This window comes from Peromyscus leucopus, chromosome 14 (assembly GCF_004664715.2).
Source record: "Peromyscus leucopus breed LL Stock chromosome 14, UCI_PerLeu_2.1, whole genome shotgun sequence".
In the NCBI taxonomy this organism is placed as follows: domain Eukaryota; kingdom Metazoa; phylum Chordata; class Mammalia; order Rodentia; family Cricetidae; genus Peromyscus; species Peromyscus leucopus.
In genome coordinates, this window is record NC_051075.1 from 84,652,807 (window position 1) to 84,679,210 (window position 26,404).

Here is a 26,404-nt window from a genome sequence, read left to right on the forward strand (position 1 = left end):
GATAGGGATGCTCAGCTTGTATTTTCTCATTTCTTGTGATTTCTTCTCTGCCTCATTGGCTGCTTGGGAGAAAGTTTGATTTCTGTTTACCTGAGAACTTGCCTGCTTTCCTGCAGTTTCTGATTTCCCATTTTAATTCTACTTGTCAGGAAAGATAGTTTTATGATGTTGGTTATTTAAAATGTATCACATTTGTTTAGTCTAGCATGTGGTCTGGTCTGGATAGTGGATAATTGGATGTGTATACTTGAGAAAAGCACATGCTTTGTTGAGTTGTGTTCTTTGTGTCTCTTGGCTGGTTTATTGTTGAAGCCTTCTGTTTTGGGCTGTTCACAATTCCATCCTTGTTGAAATTGAGGTGTTGACGTCTGCGTCTGTATCCCATACCACTGGACTGTTCCTCTCTTGCATTTTTGAAGCTTTGATTTTGGAGCATGTATTGGAAAGTGTTACATTGTCTGGGTGAGTTGACCTCATTCACACTGTCTCTGTAACAGCTTTGTGTGTTACGTGTTTTCTGTCTTTTTCTTTCAACAGGATCTGATGTGAGTCTCCTCTCATGAGCATTTAGCTGTATCATTACACTAAATAAAATAAATAAATACATTTTGCAGGGCTGGAGCATAAACCCAGGCCTTAAGCTGCTAACCAAGTGTTCTGCCACTGAACTCTATGCCCAGCATTCTTTTTGAGAGAGGGTCTTGTTAAGTCAGTCACGCTGACCTCAGACTTAACTCGAGCCTAGGCAGCCCTTGGAGCTTCCTGCTTTAGCCTCTGGAGTAGCTTGAAATTGTAGACCTGCTACAGGCCCTGCATGCCTTTCTTTTATGCTTTATATGTGTCTTGTCTTCTTGAGATGGGGTTCTCACCGTGTAGCCCACTCTGACCCTCTTGAGTGCTGGGATTGTAGACGTGCATCGGCATTCTTGGCACCTTACACCCTTTCCATCTCTCCTTCATTACTGCCTTGTTTATGTTGATTTATCTCGCTTCCCTCCCTCCCTCTTTTTTTTTTTTTTTTGGTTTTTTGATACAGGGTTGTGGTGCTGTTTTTTGTATCAAATAAAGCTTGCCTGAGGATCAGAGGACAGAGCCAGCCACTAGATTAAACATAGAGGCCAGGCAGTGGTGGTACACACCTATAATTCTAGCATTTGGGAGATAGAATGTTCGAATCTTAGATGGTCTTTTAATAAAAAATCCAGAGCCAGATATCAGGGTGAAAGCTGAAAGATCAGAGAAGCAGAGCAGCCAGCCACTAGTTCTTACCTCTACGAAATCCTCAGCCTAAAGAGAGTGAGTTCCTGGGTCCTCACGCCTTATGTACCTTTCTCTGCCCAGACATCATTTCCTGGGATTAAAGGCTTGTGTGCTTCCCTCTGATCCTAGGGCAAGTTTAATAGGGTACACAATATATCACCACAGCAGAGATCTGTCTAGATCTCTGTGAGTTCAGAGCCACCCTGGACTATATAAGATTGACTCAGTCTAGGAGAGAAACAGAGCCAGGCCGTGGTGGCACACACCTTTAATCCCAGCACTAGGAAGGAAGTGACATGGCTGGGCGGAGAAAGGCACATAAGGTGTGAGGGGACAGGAACTAGAGCCTTTTCAGCTGAGGACTCAGGCTTTTGGTCAGGATTCGTGGAGATAGGAGCTCACCTTCCATTCGGCCTGAGGATTCTGTAGTGGCGAGATGTTTCTCTGGTTGCTTGTTTCTTTGTCTCTGATCTTTCAGCATTCACCCCAATATCTGGCTCAGGAATTTTTTTAGAGACCAATTTGAGATTCTTGCAACACAGGGTTTCTCTGTGTCCTGGTTGTCCTTGGCTTTTCTGTTTCGACCAGACTGGCCTCAAACTCAGAGATCCACCTGCCTCTGCCTCCCAGTTGCTGAGACTAAAGGCGTGCACCACCACTCCCTGGCTCACACTTCTTTAGTGCTTTCTATAGATGTTTTCTGTGGTTCTGACCACTATAGATAGCATCCTATATTGTAAGTTTAATAGTAATTTAATATCATTAATTAAAAACTATCCAGTGCATGTCCATTCTCTAGCCTTGGTTATTGATGTTATAAATGACATCTTTATTGTAGATTCCTAAGTTTTCTAATTCTGTAGTTAACAAAAAGAGTTAGAAGAACCAGACTACAATGATACATGCCTATGTTTCTCTGTATTTATCTTTCCTTGAGTGCTGGGTGGCTTTGCATGGCTCTGAGTTACTGTCGCTTCCATTCAGTCTGAATGATTCGACCCTTAGCCAGTTCTGGTTGCTAATAGTAGTGGTAGTGAAGTAATTAACATTTGCAATCTGAAAATATCTTTATTTCTGTTCATTTTCGAAAGACAGTTTTCTCCCAGATACTGCATTTTTGTTTGACAGGGTTTTGCTTACAGTGTATTGTACATGAATACATCATTGTGCTGCCCTCTGTTACAAGATTTCTGACTGTCTGGTTGAACACCCCCTAAATGTGACAAGTAACTATTGCTAAGTTTCTTTTATCAGTAGCTTTCAGCAGTAATGCGGCGTCTCTGTGTGTGTTTCTCCGTTCATACTGGTTGAAGCTAGGCATGTAGCTCAGTGGTGGAGCATGTGCCTATCAGGTAAGAGTCCCAGGGCTCAGACCCCCAGCCCTACAAGGAAACAAAGTGAGAAACGATTGATTCTCTGTGGAGTCCATTGTGCTTCTCGTGTTGGATATTCATATCTTTCATTAATTTAGGAGACTGTTTGACTATGGTTGTTTGTCAGATGGGAATGTGAACAGACATCTGTTTGCCCTGATAGAGAATCAGTGATGCACTAAAGGGTACTGCCAAAGTTCAGTCAGTGAGTCAATGAGCTTGTTTGGGGGAGGGGTAACTTACAGACCTGGAGAATGACTCAAAGGCAGCCGCATCGCCAGAAGCTGTCTGCAGCGAATGAAAGTGGAGCACACTACTGAACCTGCCCTTTCCAGTTAGTCTCCACCTCTTTTAGGCAGCTTGCCAGGTCTGAGCCTTTCCAGATGCATCTGCTGGCCTGAGGGTCTCTCTTGCCAGTTCTTACTGCGGATGTGAGATTGTGAGAAGGAGCTTGTGAATCTGATCAGTTTCAGAAGCCTTTGGAACCCTAACCCTGAGCTTGCTGCTGATGTGAGATTGTGAGGAGAGGGACTTTGTGAATCTGGTCAGTTTCAGGGACTTCCTGAAGCCTTTGGGTTGTTTACTTCCTGAGCTTATGAGCTGGTCTGCAGGATGCAGTGTTTTGTCTGGGGTGAATTGCTCAGCAACACTCCTTAGTTCCTGTAGTTCTTTGTGCGTGTTTTTTGCTGCTTAAGGGGAAGCCCAGTATCTGAATCTCCATGGGGATAGTTTCAGCCCATTAATTTCTCCTTTTGAGTGAATCACTCTTCCCATTGCTTTGTATGTTTTGGGCAAAGATGATCCAAGTTGTTGGGATTCTGCCACACTCCAGCTGCATGACTGCACATGCCAGTTCAGGAGCTAGGCAAGGGGTCTTGCATCATACGTCATCAGTGTGCGCTAGTGATTATGTGGTGGTGTTGTCACGCAATCTGCACATGCGTGTAGCTCTGTAAGCTCACCTGCACCTTAAAGAGCCAGACGCAGACCCCACCTCCTCTCTCTGTTCTGTTCTCTCTGCACATGCTTTCCCCAGGCCTGGTTCTTTTGTCCACCCCACTCCTCTTCCTCTTAATAAAGCTCTGATACTGATACTGGGTTTTGTTGTGGCGGTGACCTTTCCGTGCGGTAACCAGCATCTGTAACTAACGCTGGATATCATTCTTACACAAGTTCTTAGAGAAATAGCACCCATTTGCCTTCCAGCTCATTCTGAATAGTGGTGTCTATCTTGTCACACCTTCCCATTACCGAGCAGGTCTTCAGAACCGAAGCAAGAGTTACTAGATGAAAGTCTGTTTTATTCCCTTTTCTTTCATTACCAGGACCCTGGAAGATTCAGACACGGAAATTTTAGCATCTTCTGTGTTACCTAGTCACTGCATTCATACTCCCCCACCCTTGCATCTGTGACTCTTTATGCAAGAGTGTTTGAAGTATTTATTTATTCTTTATTAATAAAAGCTCGCGAGTCAGATATCCAGGTAACAACCTGAACAAAGAAACAGTGGAGACGTGACTAGTGACTACCTCTCTCTTTCCTTCCTTGATCCAAAAAAGGGGCGAGAATCTTTTTTTTTTTTTTTTTTTTTTTTTTTTTTTGTGGTGTTTCAAGACAGGGTTTCTCTGTGTAGTTTTGATGCCTGTCCTGGATCTCGCTTTGGAGACCAGGCTGGCCTCAAACTCACAGAGATTCTCCTGGGTCTGCCTCCCAAGTGCTGGGATTAAAGGTGTGCGCCATCACTGCCCAGCTGCAAGAATCTAAGCCCCACCCTACTACTTCCTGTGTCTCTCTAATATGTCCTCAGTCCTCCAAAACCTCTATGGCTAATTTGGTCAGCTAGTGGATAGCTCTGCCCTCTGATTCAAAGTAAACTTCATTGTCAGTCTTGGGTGTGTCAGAGTGCGATCAAAATATCCCACGAGTATTAGTGATAATTTATCCTGTTTGTGGCAGATCTTTGGTGCAACTGTTTTTTTCTTTGAATTTTAAGAAAGAATTGTATGTGGATCACATTGATGATGTCCTCCTTGAAGGGTTGCTTCTGAACTCTACATTTGATTGGCCACATCAGATGCCAGACTGTGAAGTGCTCGTGAGTGAGCATGCCTCCACAGCCTGGGTTTATACTGAGCTGTGACCCGCATCTGAGTCAGTTCTTGGAAACAGTGTGACATGTGCTTCTTATACACCAACTAGTTTATTTGTATAAGATTTGAAGGACTTACTGTATGCACCTTTAATCCCAGCACTCTAGAGGCAAGAGGCAGGCGGATCTCCATGACTGTGAGGCCTACGTGATCCAGTTACAGGCTGGGTGGGCCTACATAATGAGACTGCCTCACCGCCCCCCCCCCCCAACAACAAAAAAAGAGAGAAAGAAAAGTAGAAAACACCATACCTCAACCTTGGTGGTAGGTCGAGGGGAAGCTGAAGCGGTGGCTTCTCTAAGCAGCGTTTCTTCACACGCACAGGACTCTCTACCTTACAGAACGGGTCCTATTAGCTGGTTGTTTTGATCTTGTGAGGAGCGGAGGGTGGAGCCTGTTCCCAGGTGAAATGCTCACTCACATTCCTGGAGTACCAAGCGTTTCCTGAGGCTGTGTCAGCACCAGGCCTTAGTTAATAGGCTTTAAAGGAGGATCTTATTATTTTCCTTTAATAAGGATGGGCAGGGGATGCTGCTCAGGTGGCGGGGTACTTCCCTGGCATACACAGAGCTCTGGGTTTACTCAACACCACACAGAGCCTGCTGGGGCACGCCTGTAATCCCAGGACTGGAGAGGTGGAGGCAGGGGGATCTGAAGTCAAAGGCTAGCCTGAGGTACATGAGATACCCCCCACCCCCACCCTCTGCACCATATTAAGAAAGAAAAAGGTAGTAGGTGGTGAATATGTTCCCCATGGCTAGGTGGTATATTTTGATTAATTAAAATTATGCTTTAATTGTGTGATATAAAAGTTTAATGATGCCTTACATTGATTTATTTTCAGAAATAAATACCTGACTGGAGGCCAGCTGGCACTTTGAGGCATGTTTGATAGTTTATTAGTTTCTTTTTGTAAATGGAATTTCAATTAAGACTTTCGTCGGCAGGAGCCAGGATGGTATGGAACCTTCCTCTACAGTAGTTCCTAATTCTGTCACCCTTTAATACAGTACCTCATGTTGTGGTGACCCCCAACCATAAAATTATTTTCATTGCTACTTCATAACTGTAATTTTGCTACTGTTATGAATTGTAACTTAAGTACCTGTGCTTTCTGATGGTCTCATGTGACCCCCCACATTGACCACTGCTCTAAAGCATTCCTCTGTTGTAGGGATGCTGGGAAGGGGCACTTGGTGAGGAGCAGAACTTAGCAGGCTTTTATCAGTACTCTTTAGGATGCAGCAAACCTGGACTCTGTCCTGGACTCTCGGGTAACTGCTGTGGGCTGGAATCTGAGTACTGGGGCTTGATGGTGGTTATGGAGTCCTGAAGCTGAACCCTGGCTCATGTGCAGTGTATCTGAACCTGCCTCCCTGGAGAAGGTTGGGTTCTCAGCCCACATGCATCTGAAGTGTTGGTAGCACTAGACTGGGCCAAAGCGGAACTTACCAGTTACAAGACTGCACTCTTAATTAAGGACACACACACACACACACTCTCTCTCTCTCTCTTTTCAAATTTGTCTTTTGTTGGTTTTTTGTAATTATGGTAAAGTACACATAACATAGCTTTCCCCTCATAACCATTTCCCAGCATGAAGGTAGGTTGTTGTGGAACATTATTTTAAGGTGTGTTACTTTTGTTTATGTTGCATTTGTTTAACTCTGAAGCTGTGTTACTGTGCCTGTCTAAAACACCTGATGGTCTAACAAAGAGCTGAATGGCCAATAGTGAGGCAGGAGAGAGAAATAGGGTGAGGCTGGCAGGCAGAGAGGCTAAGTAGAAGGAGAAATCTGGGAGTAGGAGTAAGAAGGAGCAAGAAAAGAAGGGGACAGCCACACAGCCACCCAGCCACCCAGGAAGTAAGAGTGAAAGTAAGATACACAGAAGTAAGAGAAGGAAAAAGCCCAGAGGCAAAAGGTAGCGGGGATAATTTAAGAAAAACTGGCTAGAAACAAGCCACACTGAGGCCGGGCATTTATAACTAGGATAAGCCTCTGTGTGATTTATTTGGGGGCTGGGTGACGGCCCCCCAAGGAGCAAGAGCAACAACAGCAGGCCGTGTGTTGTTTCCCTTCAGTGGTGTGTGATCAGTCTCCAGGACTCTTCCTGTGTGACTAGAACAAACTCTTCAGCCACTCTTACTTACCACACCCATCATGCAGCCACTTAGCGTTTCTTCTTTTTGCAACCAGCCTGTTTGACTTAGCACATAACTGTGAGCCAGATTTCTTTCTTTTCTAAGGCTGAGTGATGCTCTGTATTATGTAGGACAGCCTGTTTTTGATTCGTTTGATGACCCATTGAAGAAGATAACTGCCTGACTTGACAACTGAATATGCTGCTTTGAACAAAGGAAAGGAAAATTTTAAATGTTTGGTTAGCAACAGAGAACTGGGTTTCACTGTGACATTTCCATTCATGTATTCATATATACATTTTTACCCCTCACCATCCCCCACTCACCATCCCCACCATCCCCATCCCCACCCCACCATTCCCCATCCCTACCATCCCCACCCCCCATCCCACCATCCCCATCTCCACACTCACTTCCCCACACTCACCTCCCACCACCCCCATCCCCCACTCACCATCCGCACCATCCCCCACTCACCATCCCCCATCCTCCACTCACCATCCACCATCCCCACCATCCCCCATCCCCCATCCCTACCATCCCCCACCCCATCCCCCATCTCCACCATCCCCCATCCCACACTCACCATCCCCACCATCCCCATCCCCACCATCCCACCATCCCCCATCCCCACACTCACCATCCCCACCATCCCCATCCCACACTCACCATCCCCACCATTCCCACCATCCCCCATCCCTACTCACCATCCCCATCCCCACACTCACCATCCCCCATCCACCATTCCCACCATCCCCCATCCCCTACTCACCATCCCCATCCCACACTCACCATCCCCACCATCCCCACCATCCCCACACTGGCTCTCTCTGGGCCCCTTCCTCCTCACACACAGCTCCCACTCAGATGACATATTTCTCCTCTCGTTTCCCCTCCTGTTAGACCTCTTCCTTTCTTCTCAGTCTTCTTTCTACTTTTATGCACTGTCTATCTAGATATGAATCTGCATGTAGATTCCACAAGACAGAAAACGTGTTTGTCATTCTGACTGGCTAATTTTGATTAACACAGTTATTTTCAGTTCTGTTCCTTTCCCCACAAATGTGATAGTTTCCTTCTTTGTTAGAACCAAATAAAACTCCTTTGTGTGTGCCAAAGGCTGCATATCTACTCATCTGTTGATCGACTTCTAGGCTGGTTCCGTCTTGTCTATTATGGACAGTGTAGCAGTAGATGTAGTGTGTAATACTGTTGTGTTCCACTGACTGAGTTGTCTGAGTATACACCGGGGGGTTACCGGCTGGATCATATGGTTATCTCCATTTGTACGCTTTTGACCCACGGTGGCTCTCTCTGCAGGTTACATTCCACCAGCAATGAATAAGGATGCCTCTTGACCACACCCTCCCCGGCACGTGTTGATGCCCTTCTGACTGGGGTGACGTAGAACTTTAAAGCAGTTTTAGCTTACATTTCCTTCTTGTCTCGGGACTTTGGGTGGTTCGACAGGGCTCCAGATACCCTTTGCATTTGTTCTTGGAGAACTATTCCCGTTCATTAGCCATTTATTGATTAGATGATTGGCTTTTGGGGATCCTTATAGATTCTGATTCTTAATTTCCCGTCAGATGTATAGTTGGCAAAGACATTTCCACCCTTGTTTACTGTCCCTTCGTTGTACAGAAATCTTAATGTTTTATAATCCCAGTTGTTAGAAAGCCCTTGCCTATACCTGTGTCTTGAAATGTTTTTTTACGTTTTCCTCTAGCAGTTTCAGAATTTCTTATACTGGGTCTTTGATCCATTTGGATTGATTTTTATGCAGGGTAAGAGATAATGAGCTCCGTTTTCATTCTTTTACATGAGGGTACACAATTTCCCCAGCACTATTTATTATCGAAGAGGCTCCCCCTACACCCCACCCCCACCCCACCCCACCAGTGAATGTTTTTGGTGCCTCTCTTGTAGCTGTGTGGGTTTGTTTCTGTGGTTCTGGTCTACTGGTCTGTTTGCATCTGTGCCGGGACTCTAGATGTTTGTTAGTGTGACTCCGTAGTGTTAAGTGTTATCTGAGGTCGGGGACTGTCGAGGCTCGTCTTGCTGTTTGTGCTTAGGAGTGCTTTGTCTGTTTGAGCACTGGGGTTGGGGTTTTGTTCTTTTTTTTTTTTTTTAGCTCTGTGAGGATTGCATTGCAGTGAATCTATAAACTGCTTTTTCTAATATATTATTTTTTTCTGCCAGTTCATGAGTATGGGAGGTCTTTTCATCTTGTAGTGTCTTCATTTTTTTTCTTTTCTTCAGTGTGTTATGATTTTTTTTAACATGCTTTGCATCTCCTCGGCTAGGTTTATTTTTAGATGATCTTGTTCTCCCCCGCCTGGGGTGTGTGTGTGTGTGTGTGTGTGTGTGTGTTTAGTTCATTGCTGGCATGTAGAAAAGCCACTAATTAATTTCTTTATATGTTGGTTTTGTACTCTGCTTAAAATGTTTATGAGTGCTAAGTGATTTCTGGTGGAATGTTTAGGGCCTTTTAAGTACAGGGTCATGTTATCAGCACATACGGGTAGTTTAGTTACTTTGGTTCCTCTTTATATTCCTATTATTTCTGTTGTCTTACTGTTCTAGCTTGGCTTTAGACACTACATTGATTTAGAATGGAGAGAATGGGTACCCTTGTATCAGTCCTAGTCTTACAGGAGATACTCTGTGTTTATGTAGTAAAATGTTGGCTGTAGGTTTGTCATATCTTTATTATGCTGATGTATGTTCTTCCTATTCCTAGACCTTTTATCATGAAGGGATGTTGAATTTTGTCAGAGGTCTTTTTGTTGATTGTCTGTTGAGGTAATCCTAAAATTTTTGTCCTTTAAGTGTATGTATGTGCTGTATGACATTTGATGGTTTGCATATATTGATTTGTATATCCTTACACTCCTGGAATGAAATAGTTCAGTTATAGGATGTGGTTTCCTTTTCTCCTCTCTGTCTTACTTATTTTAATTATTTCATGCATACATGTATATAAAGTATTTTGATCACATTTACACCCACTCTTTCCAGATAGATTTCCTACTCCCTTCAACTTCATGTCCTTTTATAAAATTACTGACCAAGTCCAATTTGTACCGTTCATAGGCTTGGATGTGGGGCCATCCATTGGAACAGGTCAACCTACCAGGGCCGTACCCCTAATGAAAACTGACTCTGCCTTCCCTAGAAGCAATCAGTTGTTAATGGCTTCTGGGCAAGGGGGGAACTGGTGACCCCCCTGCCCCCATCTCCACTTGCATGCTGAATAGTTTGATCTTATGCTGTGAGTTCATGAGTACAGGGACACTAGAAGACACAGTTTGCCCAGTCCTTCCCAACCTCTGCCTCTTAAAAGTCTTTCTGCCCCCTCTTCCACACTGTTCCCTGCATCTTGGTGCAAGGAACTGTGATGCTGTGTCCCCCATAGGCTCACATATTTGAACGCTGGGTGTCCAGTTGATGGCACTGTTTGGGAAGCTGTGGACCCTTTAGGAGGGTTGCTAGAGGAAGCCTGTCACTGGGGGTGGGCTTTGAGAGTTGATGGCCCTGCGCCTCTTCTGTTCTCGCTTTGCCTCGTGTTTGTGGTTGAAGATGTGATCTCTTAGCTTCCTGCTTTGCTTACCTACTGCCATGCCTACCCTGCCATTTTGGACTCTTCCTCTGAGACCATAAGCCTAAATGAATATTTTTCTTCCATAAGTTGTGTTTGGTCATGACATTTTATCACAGCAACAGAAAAGGAACTAATACAAATACAGATGTTCCATTTACAGCCAAGCACCCCTTAGATCCCTCCACCTTCCTAATGCTACAACCTGCTTTATAACTGTAACTTTGCTACTATTATGAATGTAATGTAAATATCCGATATGCGATAAGGAATCCCCAAAGGGGTCATGACCCACAGGTTGAGAACCACTGCCTTAGACACTTGCTGTCTGCACTTTGACCAGTTGTGAGTTTCTATGTTGACTACCATCCACTGCACAAAGAAGCCTCGATGAGGACTGAGAGCTGGACCAATCTACAGGTGCAGAGAAATGTATTCAGAAGGCAGTTTGGTGCCATGTCCATTTAGTAAAAGAATAGTCAGCTTACCTCTGTGCCCTATGAACTCCATCTTGCTGCTCCCTGATTCTTGAATTTGATTTGCACAAATTTTATTGATAATTGTGTCTGTGTCCATTAAGGATATTGGTCTATTCATTGTTGTGTTTTTATCTAGTTTCGGTTTCAAGATACATTGGCTTCATAGAGTGAGTTTGGTCATATTCCTTCCCCTTCTGTTGTGGAAAAGGTGAGCGTTGGTGTTGAGTCATCCACACCTAACAAGTCAGTCAGATCCATGACTTCTCTTTGCTCTTAACTGCTATAGTTTCATTGCTTGGTGTTTAAATGGTTTTTATCTTCTTAATGGCTGTTCTGTGAGGCTAGGAATTTATCTATTAGAACTCTTCTACATTGTCTCGTTTTTTTTTTTAGGCTATAGCTTTTAAAGATATTTTCTAATGATACCCTGAATTTCATTGGAATCTATTGTAATTCCCCCCTTTTTGTCTTTGACCTTACTAATTTGGATCTTTGTTGTTGTTAGATTAACAGAGGGTTCACCAATCCTATTTAAAATGCTTTTTTTTTTTTTTTTTTTTTTTTTGAGTATTCTGTATCTGTTGAAGAATGAATGGGATATTCCATAGATGTCTGTCAAACCATTTGATCTCTGGTGCAGTTTAGCTGAAGTGTCTTTGCTAATATTTAGTTTGGATAACCTCTCTAAGGATGAGAGGGGGGTATGGAAGTCATCCATCTGTATTATTTTCTTAGTGCCTCTCTGACCTTTTATGCCCATTCATGCTTATTTTACGAAGTTCAGAGCACGGATGTGTAGTTAGTAAACACATTTACAGTTGTTACATCTTGATGAATTGTGTGGCCGTTGTTAATGTGTTGTGGCTTCCTTTGTCTTCTCGACTGTGATTTGAAGTCTCCTGTATAAGATAAAGTGGTAGTTACGCTGGGTTGTGTTCAGCTTTCTTCCATTTCATCGTCATTTGACTCAGATTGTGTTTTGTCTTGTTGCTTGTTTGTTGTTTCCAGTGATGTGTGTTTCTTGGAGACATTTGGATCTTGATTTTTAATTGGCTCAGTTGGTATGTTGCCTTTTTAGTGGTAAGGTAAGATTGTTTGTGTTTCAGACTTCATTGGAAGAGGTTTGCCAATTCCCATAATGTTGCCAGTTGTTTTTCTCCTTGGCTGGATTACGTTTGCTCTGCTCCCCCCACCCCACCTCCCACCCGCCTCCAGTTAGTTTGCTCTGCTCCCCCCACCCCACCCCACCTCCCACCCGCCTCCAGTTAGTATCTGGAGCTCCCTGGTTTACAGTGTTTGCTATAATGATTGCGTTTTTGGCTGTCCCTGGCTCATCTGTTCTTCTCAGTGTTCTCATGATTGACAGTGTTTTCTTCAGTGTTTGATATCCCTTTAAGCATCTAATGCAGTCTTAGCTTGGTCATGGGCTGCCTTAATTTGTGTCATAGTCAATTTTAAAAGACAACTTAGGTGGTGGGTATGGTTCTCTTGGTTGGCAGTTACTTTCATGGCATAAAATGTCCCATGCTCGCCTGGTTTTGAGGGTTGGCGATGAGAGAGGTCTGATGTTACTCTTGCCTTTATTGGTGCCCCCTCCCTGAGCTTCTCATGTTGGTTGTTTACTTTGTTGTTGTTTTAAATCTTGAGTATAATATGTGTAGAAACATTTATCTTCATGTCAATTCAATTTGAATTTCTAAATGTTAGGGTTTCTCTTTCTTTGGATTTGGGAAATTTATGTTATTAACTTCATCAACCATTTTCTATGCCTTCCCTTCTTCCCTGTGGATGGGTCTCTCTTCCCCTCTCCCACCCCCCATGTGTGGGTGTGAGTGTGTGGGGATTGGATTTAGGGCCTTACATGTCCTAGGCAAGCACTGTACACCGAGTCCCAGCCTTGCCCAGGGAGTCTTAAGTCTCATCTCTTGATTGTATCTTAGAGGTCTTTCATGTTGTGATCATGCTTGTTTATTTAATTTCTTCATTGATGTCTGGGTGCAGTATTGCCTCATTCTCCATCCCAGGTTTCTTTCTTCTGCTCGGGTGAGCCTCTGGTTTTGCTTTTGGCTATGTGTCTTATTTGATTCATTGAGTCTTTAATTTCTATGATTATTTTCCCCAAGAACTCAATGTCTTTGCCACATTTCTTCATGAGGCTGTCCTTTTTAATCCACACTGCTGATTCTCTCATCCGTGATGCTGACTTCCCTCCTCTGTTTCTAGCTTGCCTTCCCAGAGCCTGGATTGATCTCCTTATGCCATTCGTCTGCTTATTTAGATGCCTTTGAGGTTAGTGTTCATTTGGTTGTGGACTTTGGGGCTCGTCATTGGTGCTTTGATAGCACAGGACTTTGAATTCACCGGTTGAGGAGTCAGGACCTTTTGGAGGTGTCATGTTGCTTGTGTTTGTGTGTTGCGCTTTGTGAATGGGTTGGTGTGGATTTCTCGTCTGATTTTATTTGGGGATTTTCATAGTGAGCAGCCCACTTGGGAAGTCTCCACCCCAGCACCATCAGGAGACAACAGGTTCTTGTGGTAGCAATAATTAAATCGTAAGACAGACTTCCACTTAAAATCCACTAAGGCCATTAATGTGTCACCGAAAACGTACAACAGAAGCAGTCAGAACCGACAGAGTGTGGTCTGAGGTTTAGAATTATATAGGGTAAAGGTGGAAGTAGTAAATGAACGTAATAAATACAGGGGCACGGGAATGGGAAACAGGGAAGGAAGGCCCGAGGAAAGAAAGAATAAAGAGAAGTGGAGAATATTATGGAGGAAAAGAGAAAATCAAGAGATTGGAGGGAAAAAAAAAGTAAGAATCTAAAAATTCCTCATAATGACAAATTTGTCACCAAAAATTAGGGAAGAATAAGGAGAGAAATAAAAACATGAATACCTTAAAGGAAATAAGGGAATCTGGGGCTGGGGAGAGATGTCTCATCTGGGAATGGTGCCTTCCATGCCTGTGAGAGGACCTGAGCTCAGAGCCCCAGCATGCATATGAACGCTGGGGGTAAAATGAAACCATGAAAGCCTGTGGAGGACAAACCAGGCCTCAGGGATGGCTCCATTGGGACCGTTTGCTGCACAAGAATGAGGACCTGGGTTTGGATCCCAGGTGTCCCTGTGAAAACTGGGCACTGTGGTACCTGTAATCCCAGTGCTTAGAGGTGGAGACAGGAGGATTCCTAAGCTCATTGCCCAGCTAATTCAGCTGGATCAGTGGATTTCAAGTGAGAGGCCTTGTCTTAATAAGGTAGACAGAGGTTGAGGAAGGCACTCCATCTAGCTTCCACGTGTACACATGCACACCGGCACCATGGTGACTTGGGGTGTCTCAGCGGAAATACTTTGCTCAGGGTTCTTAGGGCCTTGGGAGCAGCCGTGGTAAAGGCTGTGGTACTCGTTCTACCCTAAGTGATCCCGCAGCCTCAGTGCAATCCTTCCCTTCTGAATCCAAAACAGATCCCCAAAGAAGTCGCTGACATCTTTAATGCCCCCAGTGATGATGAAGAGTTTCTGGGTTTCCAGGATGATGTTCACATGGAGAACCTGTCGGAGAGCTGCGATAGTTTGGACTCGCTGGAGCTGCAGAAACAGGTAGGAGTCTTTCTTTTCAAGACAGGCGTGGCCCTCCGGAAGCCTGCAGCGGGGTTGGGTGCTCTTTCGTCTTAGTGTTGGCGATGTCTTGAGTCACTGGGTCCCCATACCCCAGCTGTTATTTGATTTATTATGTACACAGGCCAGAAGAGGGCGCCCAGATCTCATTCAGATGGTTGTGAGCCACCATGTGGTTGCTGGGAATTGAACTCAGGACCTCTGGAAGAGCAGCTCTTCACCGCTGAGCCATCTCTCCAGCCCCTCGTTTCCTGTCTCCACTCCCCTGGAATGGGTGAAACTTCCTGTGTCCGTACACTCTTCCCTTCATTTCTCTGCTCTCCGTAGCTGCCCTCACACTCAGCCCTTAGTGAAATTCTCCTCTCTTCTTGCTGAGAGTAACAGAAGGACTGAGCTCTGGTCAGGCTCTCTCCCTGGGCATGGGTAGAGAGGGAGCGTGGAGCCTAAGCCATCATGTCAGGGCATGTGGGCACGGGAGACATCTGCTGCTTTTGCTGCCATGACTGCCACACGCCAGGCGGCAGGGCTGACTCCACCCCAGCAGACCTTTATTGGCTGTGAGTGAGTGTGCCACTCACATCTTATACAGATACTGAATTTGCTCCAGACTGCAGGGGCTGATGGAATACAGATGAAGCTCAGGGACACTAAAGACTTAGCCAAGGTCCTGCATGGGGAAAAGAGCTGAGTGAGGCTGGCTTTTCCAAATCCAGGCCACCGCTTTCCATCTCCCCCTCCCCGACACTTTCTCTTCCCTGTAGTGCACAGCACAGATGCTGGCCGACTTCCCTTCCGTCAGCTGGTCCTCCCTGCTGGAGGGATTCCTTTTCCTTCTGTGATGGAATGTATGTGTCTGCCTCTGCTGCAAGTTCCTTGAAGGAGGAAATCATACTTGGACCGGGCTTTTTAGCTTCCCTGGCCCTGGTCTTTCGTTCCGCTGACCCTTTGATCTCGGTTCAAGCATGCGGCACACTGCGTCCTCGTGCACAGTAGGCACCCCTAGGTGTTTATTGGGGACAGATGGAGTATGTCCACCTCACTGCTACACAGGTCATGGCTGTCTAGTCCTTTTCATGTCACACGAGCTTCAGAATGACACAGTGGACTCGGCGGTTTCCTCCTGCTTAGAGTGTAATCACGGGAGACACTAGTCACTTGGTACTGCCTTGGCGGTGTAATGAGCAGCTTTCAGAGAGTGAGGAGCTGTGTGAGCCTTTACCCGAGCGTGCAGTGAGGCTGTGCGGTGGAGATTAGCTTCGCACACCCACGTGGAAAACGGTTCTTAAGCCCTTGAGAATAAGCTTGTGGCAAAGTCGTCTTAATCCCATCAGGCCCGATCACCTTCACTAGGATAGAAATTGCCAGGAAGGTTGGAAGGTTGGAGCTCGCTGCTCTGAGGCTTGACTCATTCTCTTTCAGGTTCTGTGTAGGATCTTTGGACGTTTATTGAATTTATGCATTGAGGCCAGTGCCCTGGAAAACCCCCCCAGGGGTTAGCCAGATGTTTCCTGCATGGGGGCTTGGTGGGTTTCCTCCGCTGTGCCGCACTTGCTTCTTTGTATCTACTTTAGTATGTGTGGGAGTGTTTCCGTGGTGTGTATGTGTGCACCAATTGCAATTGTGTGAGCCCTTGCAGCTGGAGTTAGAGGTGGTTCTAGGCCGCCACGTGGGCACTCGGAACGAATCCGTGTCCTCTGCACAAACATTAAGAGCTCTTCACCACTGAGCCATCTCTCCAGTCCCACATTTGTTCTTTTATTAATGTTTAACCCTGGCCTGATGCTCACCTGACCCACACACTTGTGGTTCATTTTGTTTGTCCTGCTGAGAGAGAGAGAGAGAGAGAGAGAGAGAGAGAGAGAGAGAGAGAGAGCATCAACTTGCACACAGTTTGTGTAGCTGACTCTGGGCTCCCTCCCTTAAACACAATTTGAGTTTCTCTTTAAAGAAACTCCTTTTTTTCTTTTCTTTTTCTTTTTTTTTTTTGCAGCTGCACCACAGCTAACAACAAAGGAAGGAAGTAGCATAGCTCTGAGCAAACCCATTCCAATTACCCATAATAATTCATAGGAGACATTCTTCAGCTGTAGGCATTTCCTTCTCCGCTGCCCTCTAAGTTTTCCCGCTATTATATGTTTCTGTTTTTTCTGTTTTCCCCCCAAAGATATCTGAGCCTGAAGATGTGTATAATTAAAGCCAGAGAAAGGCAGCGGTGAAACGGTGTCAACCAAGTGTGGTGTTACGAGGGGTCACTGCTTTATTGGGTTTGGGGCCAGGGACCAGAGTCCTGGTGCAGGGTTAGCCTTGCCGGGAGCCGCGTGGGGGTCTCCCTTTGAGTCTGCCATTCTTCCCCTTTTTCTCTCCGACACACACTTAAGAGAGCTAGGCTTCCTTCCTTCTTTGTGGTATTTCCAAAGAAAATAAGAGCCATTATTAGGAAATGTCTTTGCTCACCCCTTCAGTCTTGCAAGAGGGGGTCCCAGGGCGAGAGGGGTGCAGATCTCCATCAGTTCCCCATGTTCCTGCCATCGTAAATGGAGCAAGTCCAATCCCTAGCGATGGGTGAGGGGTGTAGGGGCCTTGGCACTTTGCTATAGAGAGTGGGTGCCACTGCATTTGAAGGGGAGAGACGTCCACCCACAGAAGAGTGCTCCAGATGGCCAAAGGGAGTAGAGCAGGTGTCCACTTCCCACACGTTTCTGCGTGAAAGCCAACAACAGCCTGGTTGGCTGGCACAGGAGACTCTGAACTCCATCCACACTCCCCAGTCATAGCACGAGTGACCAAGACACAGTATTGATTGAGATTTTCTTGTTTATGTCTTCATTTCTATAAGGTTTAGAAAATATGTGTGCTGTGTGTGTCTGTTGTGAGTGTAGTAAAATACTCATCATGTAGAGCGTATCACTATAACTGCTTTCAGTAGCATTAAGCATAATGTACATTGTCAAGCCGCTGCCCTGCTGCCAATCCCTAGAACATTCCCGTCCAGTAGAAAGCCTTGCCCATTAGTAAGTCCCGCCCTGTACCCACTGTTCTTTCCCTTTCTCTTCATCAATGTGTTGTGGCAGTGGTACCTGATTTTGGTTGGGGACACGGTCTCACTGTGTAGTCCAGGGTGGGAATCCTGCCTCAGCCTTTATCCCAATACCCAGGGAGATCTCCTCCACCCCGGAGTGCTGGGATTCTGGGTCTGTGTCACCGTGTCTCCCTTTAATACGTGTTTTTAATTTAGCAGGATGTGTGTTTCCATTCGAAATACCTCACTGAAGAGCTAAAAAGAATTTTCATAGAGGACACAGATTCAGAAATTGAAGATTTTGAAGGATTTACCGAGAGTGAGCTGAACATGAACAGTGACCCAGAGGTAACAGTAGTCCTGCCAACACGAAGGGGTGTGACCTCTAATGTTCCTCGTCCTGCTTTGAATTATCCTTTTATCCTGACATGTTACCTTATAAGGGAAAAGATGGTATTATTTATTTTATTTATTTATTTTTTTTAGTAGTAGAAGCCAAATAATGTAAGAATCACTACTCTAGAGCTGGTCCTACCTGTTCCACAGGTACACTCCTCTGCTAGAGAAAACTGTCCCTCTACCCCTTGGGCGTCAGGAGCATATCCCAGGTGGCCTTCATCGTCGTACCAGTTTATCTCAGATTCATCGTCAGCTTCCTTTATCTGTCAAGTCTGTCTTGGGGTCACATGCTCCTCCACGCTGTCTCTTGTGGGGCGTGACGTCATATTCTTAGGCTGGAAGCTAACGGGACAAAGCGAGGTGATAGAGCAAAGTGGGAGAGGCCGATGCTACCTGGTGTAGATTCTGCTGACTATGAGGAAGCCTTGGGCCTGTGGCGGGCCTGCACTGTGAGAAGGCTTCCTTGAGGATCTCTTTCTTTTATTCCGTTTATTGAGGCCAGTTAGTTTTCACACACTAGCATTTCAGTTGTAGGTTCCTTTAAATCACTACCTTGTTGTTAGTGATGTTGGTGATGGTGTTTTGAGGCAAGATCTCACACCATAGCCCAGGTTGGCCCTGAACACATAGCATTTCCTCTGCATCAGCATCTCAGGTACTGGGATTCCAGGCATGGACCACCACGTCAGACCGTATTGTTTTATTGGGATAGTTTTAGGTTTGACCTATTCTCCCTTTACATGGTGGTGATCTGGTTGTCAAACAGTGTGCTACTGTCCCTACAGTTCACACTTTTGTGAGGCCTTAACCCATGTTTTCATTAATGTGCCCTTTCTGTCCTGGGTTCCAGTCCCAAGAATCACGTAGCAGTAAGCCTCTCTTTTTAATTTTTTACATTTATATTTTTAACTGATTCATAGAAACAAGGCGAGGTAGAAGTTTTTAAAAGCATACGTGTTTAATGCTAACTGTGAAAGATAGCATATCTGAAAATACCCTTCCTTGCTGGTAAGGTGAGGTTAGTTTGTGCCTATCCGATGTCATCTGGTCCTGTATGACCTTTGCCACAGAACCTGAAGAAAGACAATCTGTGGTAATGGTGGCTTTCTCTATCCCTCTCCTTCCCTCAGGCATCACTTAGGGCATGTAAGTCCTGGACATTGGCCACCTCACTGCATTGTAGCTCAGACACCCCACCCTGCCCTGCATTTTTTCCCAGGTAATTGAGATTTTCACCAGTAGGACACCTGAGATCTCCCAAAACTTGATGGGTTTCATCTCTAAGTGACTTCTTTAACTACTGCTCTTTAGCTCAGTGATACCTAGTCAGTCAAGGAGCTTGTTTCTGGGGAGGGAAAGTAAGTTGCTCCCCAAGGCCCCTTCCCTGGAATCTCTGTACTCTGTCACAGCTGATAGAACTCAGGGTAGGCCCGCTCACAAATGTGACTACAGAGCGCCTCGAGGAAAACGTGGTGCCAGTCAGCGTTCCGTGACTAGAATAAAACACCTGAGAACTAATTTACAGAGGGAAAAGGTTCATCGTGTGTGGCTCACAGTCTGAAGGTCCCTGTGCATCAGCGGTTGGCTCTGTGGCTTTGCATCCGCCAGGTGAGGCAGGAACACGTGGTGGAGCCAGGCTGCTCACCAAGGCCCGGAAGCCAGAAAGAGCAAAGGGGAGGAGGGTAAGGTTCCCACCACCCAGCCAGGAGCATGGCTGCCTATGCCTGGGCTTACACCCACTCACGTGACAGCTGCGGTAACCTTGCCGTCCAGTGGTGCTGCCTAGACGCAAGGCAGGCGTAGCCACGGTGCTGACCTTGGGCGTGTTTCTCATCTCTTATTTCTCGCTTGAGCCCAACTCGGATTGGAGATCATTAGGACTGGCCATTCAAAGGACTTCAAAAAAACGTTGTGGATCCGATACGGAATCCTGTCTCTGTCATTTCTCAGAGTCATCAAATCTCAGAGGCCACTCACTGTCACCTGGGTGGCATTACCACGTTATTGCCTTCTGTTCAAACTGTTGGTCACCTGCAAGACCAGGTCAGGTCAGGTGGCTGTAGGCTTGACTGCCTGGGCTTCCTAGTTTTGTGGGGAGACTTTGAGCTGATGAACATTGTCTGCCATGGCCTGCAGATCTGTCAGCTCATGGTGGCATGGTACAGGGAAGGGAGGACCCATCATGCCCTGAGGAGGATGTCCCCAGCTCACGCTAGTGTCTGGTCCTCAGGCTACCACCAGGATCGACACTTAGTTGCCTTTTCTATCCTGAATCCACTGTAGTGCAGGAGAGTCAGCTCTTCTGTACCTTCACTCACACGCTGCTCTCTTGCTGTGTAAAGTAGACAGGCACACACACGCACTTGCACACCATTTTTCTGTTGATAACGCTTCAGTGGCACACACCATTTTCCTTAGCTGTGCCTCCATATGTGCCAGCCTGCACCCTGGCTGCGGAGAAGCCCTGCGTCCAGCCTGGCTCCCTCCTGGCACAGCAGGCAAGTCAGAGGGGGTATGGGCACCTGGTTCTGAAGTAGGTTGCCTGTGCTTTGCTGTGGTCATCAGCGAATTTCACGTGTGTTAAACTGGAGCGTTCGGCGGCTGTTAGTGGGAAGGGAGTGCTTTTTGTGACAGTATCAGAGTAGGTGTGTGAGGGGCGTGTGCGCGCGCGCGTGTGTGTGTGTGTGTGTGTGTGTGTGTGTGTGTGTGTGTGCGCGCGCGCGCGGTGCTGGGGATTGAACCCAGGGCCCCTGTACATGTGTTGATGGTTTCTCTACTATTGACCTGCGTTCCTTCCTAGAATAGTTTTAAACACAGCCGTTTGGTCTAGTTTGGGTAGGTGGTTACAGACCATCCTCATTCTTCATTCTCTTTGACCCTTAGCTCGTGGAGTCAGAGCTGAGTGACGGTGAAAAGACATCTGTGGTGAGTGAGGAGGAGGAAGATGAGGAAGAAGAGGAGGTTGTGCCTAGAAGAGGCAGGTCCACGAGAAGCAGTTTTGGTCTTCGAGTAGCCTTTCAATTCCCCACCAAAAGACTGTCAAAGACACCAGATAAAAACAGCTCACACTTAGCGGACAGTAAGACTGGTCTCGGAAGGGGGAAAAGCTGCAGACAGGCCAAGGAGCGGGAAGACTCTGCCTCCGAGTCTGAGGATGACTCCAGGGCAGAGAGCCAGGAGAATTCGGATGCTCTGCTGAAAAGGGCCATGAACATCAAAGAGAACAAGGCCATGGTAAGCTCTCCCAGGGCACTGGGACCAGAGCCGGCTGCCCCAGCAGCTGCTGCTACGGCTTTTCTCTCTGGAGGAAAGGTGTGCTCTGGGGTGCGTGTGTTTACATGACTAGCTCTGGTTTGGGACTGGAAAGACCCGAGGACCGTTTATCGCCGCTCCAAGGTTGCTGCTGCTCACGTTGAGCAGGCTTGAGTTCTAAGTTGGCACTGGAGAGGAGAGGGGCTGAGCAGATGCACTGCCCCCCAGAAGACAGAGGTGAAGAGCAGCTGGGCTGTCACCGAGCCCAGGGAGCATTGTAGTGGGCAGCAGGCAGGTGGCTTTTGTCTGGAGGCCACTCCTTCAGTTAGCAGCCTCTGAGGTGTTCTCATTCAGTTATACCTTGGTTAACTCAACCTACATCTATTTGGGGTTTCTGTATGTGGCCAGTAATTCAACCTAATCATTGAAAGTCATTCTTTTCCTCCTAATTTTATGCTGACAATTAAAAAAAAAATTCTGCCAGTTGTAATTTTTTACTTTTTCACCTTGATGACTTTGGGGGGGGGGGGGGGGGGGCGCGGTTTGAGACATGGTTTCTCTGTGTAGCTCTAGCTGTCCTGGAACTCACTGTGTAGACCAGGCTGACCTTGGAATTGAGAGATCTCTCTGCCTCTGCCTCCCGAGTACTGGGATTAAAGGTATGGACTACCACCACCCGGCTTTTTGATGACTTTTTAAAGGCCATCTTTAAAAAAAAAAAAATCACAATGTGATCATACTGTATACATAGGCCTGTGCCTAATACGTTAAGAGAACATAGTCCATTATGAGTGAATTTTGTTTTTGGTTTTTAGAGACAAATTTGCTTGACTAAAGGAAATTTAGCACTCCGTCCGTCTGTATCATTTCACTGAGAACTATGTTATACATGGTTATTCTTAGTGGTGTCATATTTACATGAATCTAAAATTCAAAGTCCTGATTAAATGACTGCCATATTAGTGTCTGTCACTTGGCGTTGGGTGTTTATCTGGGGGTGGTAACTAATTTATGTAAGGAGGTAGGAATTTTTGCGATACATATTCAGGGAGCCTAGACCAGTCCCAAACTCCTGATCCTCTTGTATCTGCACCCTGGGCGCGCTGTATTACAGCATGTGCCTCCACTCAAGCCCCAGCCAGTGAATTGGCTTAGCTGAATCCCTCTTTGAACATGCAGACATTTGAGTTTCAGCCATGTGAAATGTGTCCCAGGCTCATACTGTTAGGATAGTAGCCGAGTCAGGACATGCCAGGACTGTCTTCACTCTGTTCTGTTGTCCACATGTAAGGAGTGGGCATGGCATTGACTCAGGTGAACAATGCGTCAGCGTCTTACTCGGGAGGTGAAACCTTACTGAGATTCCCAGAAGCCAGAGTAGCTAACTGGGAGATGTGAGAGAGGTGTTGGTCCCAGACCTGTCCCCTTGACTGACATCAAATCCCCCTTTCTTTCTGAACCTTAGCTCGCTCAGCTGTTGGCAGAATTGAACTCGGTGCCCGATTTCTTCCCTGTGCGAACCCCGTCCTCTGCTTCTGTAAGTGAAACGCCTGACTTCTCAGACTGGTCCTGCCCTGCAGGAACTGGTAGCTTTCTGTGTAAGAGGGACCCAGATGCATCTGTCTCTACCTTGGTTTCAGAAGAGGAGATCGGCTCGGCGGGCCTTCTCAGAGGGACAGATCATACGGCGCGTGAACCCAACCCGGAGTGCACGGCCCCCAGAGAAGTTTGCTCTGGAGAACTTCACCTTCTCGGCCACCAAGCTCACCGAAGAGCTTTACAGTTTCAGAAGAAGGAAGACCATTAGTGGGGTATTTACTAATTAGTGGGGTATTTACTAATAAGCAAATGTCCCTTAAATGGGAGTCTTTGATAATGCCCATGCTGGCTCCTGTGCAGTCTTGAGTTAGCAGGCCTCCAGCAGCTGAGAACTTGAGTTTCTACCATGTTCTCGTGAGAGCATGTGTTGAGAAGACCCCAGGGCTGAGCTGCAGATCACATTGAGAATCCTTTGTGTGAAATGAGCTGAGGAGCTGGGGGGGCTCAGGGGTAGAGCACTTACTGGCCAGCTGGCTTTGATCACTGGCTTTGGCTTGGCACTGTGGAAGGTGAAGAGTTCCTCCTTGCTTGTCTTTTCAGGACTGGCCCCTTTGGGTGCTGTTGGGGAAGAGGGGGGAATTTAAGAGCCGCCCCGGATATGGGCTTGGCTGTGCACTGTGGTTCACTTGGCTCACGGGTTCAATTCCCTGACTCCTCAAAGTTTATAGCCACTTAGTGTGCTGTAGCCCTCCAAGGGAGCTTGGGCTGGGACCGGAGCCCACTGAATGACCACACAGACGAGAGACATGGTTAGCCTTTGATCGCTAAGCATGTTTAAGGCTTTTGTTGTAATTTCCAGTGTGCGCCAGGTTCTCCGTTCTGTGTGTTGTTTTTTCATTGCAGGGGAAATGCCAGAAGTATAGACGGCGTCACCGAGTATCTTCTTTTCGCTCCGTGAAAGACATCACTGATGAAGACTTGGAAAATGTTGCCATAACTGTGCGTGATAAAGTCTACGATAAAGTGCTGGTAAGTGACATCTTCAGAAAAGTGTGCATGACTGATTCTTACCAGGACACCCCCCCCCCACACACACACACACACACTGCTGTTTGGAGTCTGACGTCATTAATAAACAACCTCAGGCCTTCCGCTCCTGTGTCGTCGTCCGAAGGCTTGCTCTATCTAAGCAGAGTGGTCCTGCTCAAGGGAGAGGGCTCTTTGGGACATGAGTCCTGGAAGATAAGAATGCTTTTCTAACCCAGTACTTACCTGTTAAATATTGAATGTATGTGGGGGGCAATACGCCCTTGGGATAAAGTAGAATTTCTGGTTCATACGAACTGAGTTAGTTTTTTCCAAATGATGACCTGCAGGGAAGCTTTACCTATTCTCTATCATTTTTGTTTGTTAGTTCCACACTATTTAAAAGAGTAGAATGTCACTCAAATTGCCAACCTTTCAAAACATGGTTTTACACGGACGGTTTCTGGGTCTCCAGCAGTGGATTAAAGCCGGATTCATGCTATCTGGGGCTCATGGCTGCTTACGTCGCCGACCCTTCCTGTGGTTTGCTCTCTGTTCCTCAGGTTTCTTTCTGGTCTCTCTTCTGTTACTGACGTTTCCATTCCTTCTGTGTTCCCTGCTTAGCCTCATCTGACCCAGAACTGAAGTGTCTCAGGAACAGTGCTGCCAGCTTCTGGGTGTGAGCTGTGCTCCTGTCCTCTGTCACAGTGTGACGACGTCTGAATGGGTGCCACCATGAATCCCACATCCTCTTCCTTTGCTTTTCCACAGGGTAACACCTGCCATCAGTGCCGGCAGAAGACCATTGATACCAAGACGGTGTGTCGGAACCAGAGCTGTGGCGGTGTGCGGGGACAGTTCTGTGGGCCGTGCCTACGGAATCGCTATGGGGAGGATGTGCGGACCGCATTGCTGGATCCGGTAGGAGCAGTGTGTGCGTTTGTGATGGACATATTGACAAAGTGATGCGGGTCTGGGGGTCCGGTGGTGCTCCCTCACTTCCCTTTCCCGTCCTACAGCTTAAGACTGGGGGGAGAATGAAGTGCAGTGTTTCCTTCCGGGAAGAGAACCAGGTGACGGGCAGGTTGGGTAAAGAGGACCGTAGGGGTTTCTGATGGCCAAGCCAGGGTTTATTTTCCTTCAGCAAAGTGACTTCACGTCATCTGTCTTGGCCTGTCCAGGGGGTAAGTCACAGTTACCCCACTGGCCAGAGCTATGCTGAGTGTCTCATACCTGCTGACATCGTTTATCACTAACGTACTTTATAACAACAAAAATGTGTGGCACAGCCTGCGTGTGTGTGCACTTGGTTGCAGAGACCAGAGCACAGCCTTGGTTGTCATCAAGAACACCGTCCAGAGCCTCTCACTGGCTTAGGGTTCAACAGTCAGGCTGCCCAGCCAAAGATCCTGTCGTCTCTGCCTGCCCAGTGTACACCACCATACCCGGACAGTTGCACTCAGCCTCTCCCCACCAACTGAGCTCTTCTCCCAGCCCCATTCTACATTTTGAAGTGGGTGTTTAACCCGTCTATGCTTCAGATCCCTATGAGAAGTGAAATGTCCTTTCCAAACTTGGAAGGCTTATTACTATTGCATGGAACTTGAGCATTGCCGTTTTGGGGTCTGTGTTCAACCGCCTCACTGTATGACCTCTCCTGCAGCAGTCACGGGTACATATGTACACGCTGTCCCCGGTTTCTAGACATACTGTTTGGATTAAGTGGTTTAACATCAAGGTCACATATCTGTTGATCCTGTGCCAAACCTATACTCCTAAAAATCACAGCCAATGTGATTGGCTCTGAATCATATAGGGCCCCAAATGTAAAAACAAGCTTAATTTTTTGTTTTTAATAGCTCGCCCTCAGTGGTATCCAGTCATGTCTAGAACCGATGTCTCCTTGTTCCTCTGATATGGGGAGGTCATTCTTACTGGGTTCCTGTGTAGCCCCCGTCATCCACTCTGACTCAAGGACACCTTGTGTTAGTGGCTGGAGGAGAGGCTTGACCCAAGTCTCTGGATGGAATGTGTCTAAAAGGAACAGCCCCTACTGTATTCTACGAGTGGACGTACAGCCCCTACTGTCTTCTAGGAGTGGATGTACAGCCCCTACTGTCCTCTAGGAGTGGACGTACAGTCCCTACTGTCTTCTAGGAGTGGATGTACAGCCCCTACTGTCTTCTAGGAGTGGACGTACAGTCCCTACTGTCCTCTAGGAGTGGATGTACAGCCCCTACTGTCTTCTAGGAGTGGACGTGTCCTCCCTGCCGCGGGATCTGCAACTGCAGTTACTGCCGGAAGCGAGATGGCCGCTGTGCCACTGGAATTCTCATTCATCTGGCCAAGTTTTACGGCTATGATAATGTCAAGGAATACCTGGAGAGGTGAGTCTCCAGCGATGTGAAAGCGTGTGGGAAACCCTGCAGGCCCTGGTTTTCTCCTCTGCTAATCAGTAGAAACCACCTTGAGATCCATCCATTCTGTATCCGTTTGTCCTGGAGAGGCTCCGGCCTAGAAAATTCCTTCCTTGATACAGAG

At 46.7% G+C, this 26,404-nt stretch overlaps 1 protein-coding gene across 4 annotated transcripts in view; it reads left to right on the plus strand.

Annotated features, from left to right (window-relative positions):
- The window catches only part of Cdca7l (cell division cycle associated 7 like), a 39,512-nt gene that overhangs the window by 11,537 nt on the left and 1,571 nt on the right, over nucleotides 1-26,404 (plus strand). Inside the window, exons 2-9 of one of the 4 annotated variants that reach the window (XM_037210916.1) lie at nucleotides 14,476-14,610; nucleotides 17,864-17,995; nucleotides 20,930-21,280; nucleotides 22,764-22,835; nucleotides 22,939-23,109; nucleotides 23,741-23,866; nucleotides 24,635-24,784; nucleotides 26,052-26,250. In XM_037210916.1, the coding sequence (XP_037066811.1) occupies nucleotides 14,476-14,610; nucleotides 17,864-17,995; nucleotides 20,930-21,280; nucleotides 22,764-22,835; nucleotides 22,939-23,109; nucleotides 23,741-23,866; nucleotides 24,635-24,784; nucleotides 26,052-26,250 (1,336 nt within the window). The remainder of the gene's footprint in view (nucleotides 1-14,475; nucleotides 14,611-17,863; nucleotides 17,996-20,929; nucleotides 21,281-22,763; nucleotides 22,836-22,938; nucleotides 23,110-23,740; nucleotides 23,867-24,634; nucleotides 24,785-26,051; nucleotides 26,251-26,404) is intronic. The other 3 variants (XM_037210918.1, XM_037210917.1, XM_028880928.2) reach the window with 3 other exon arrangements.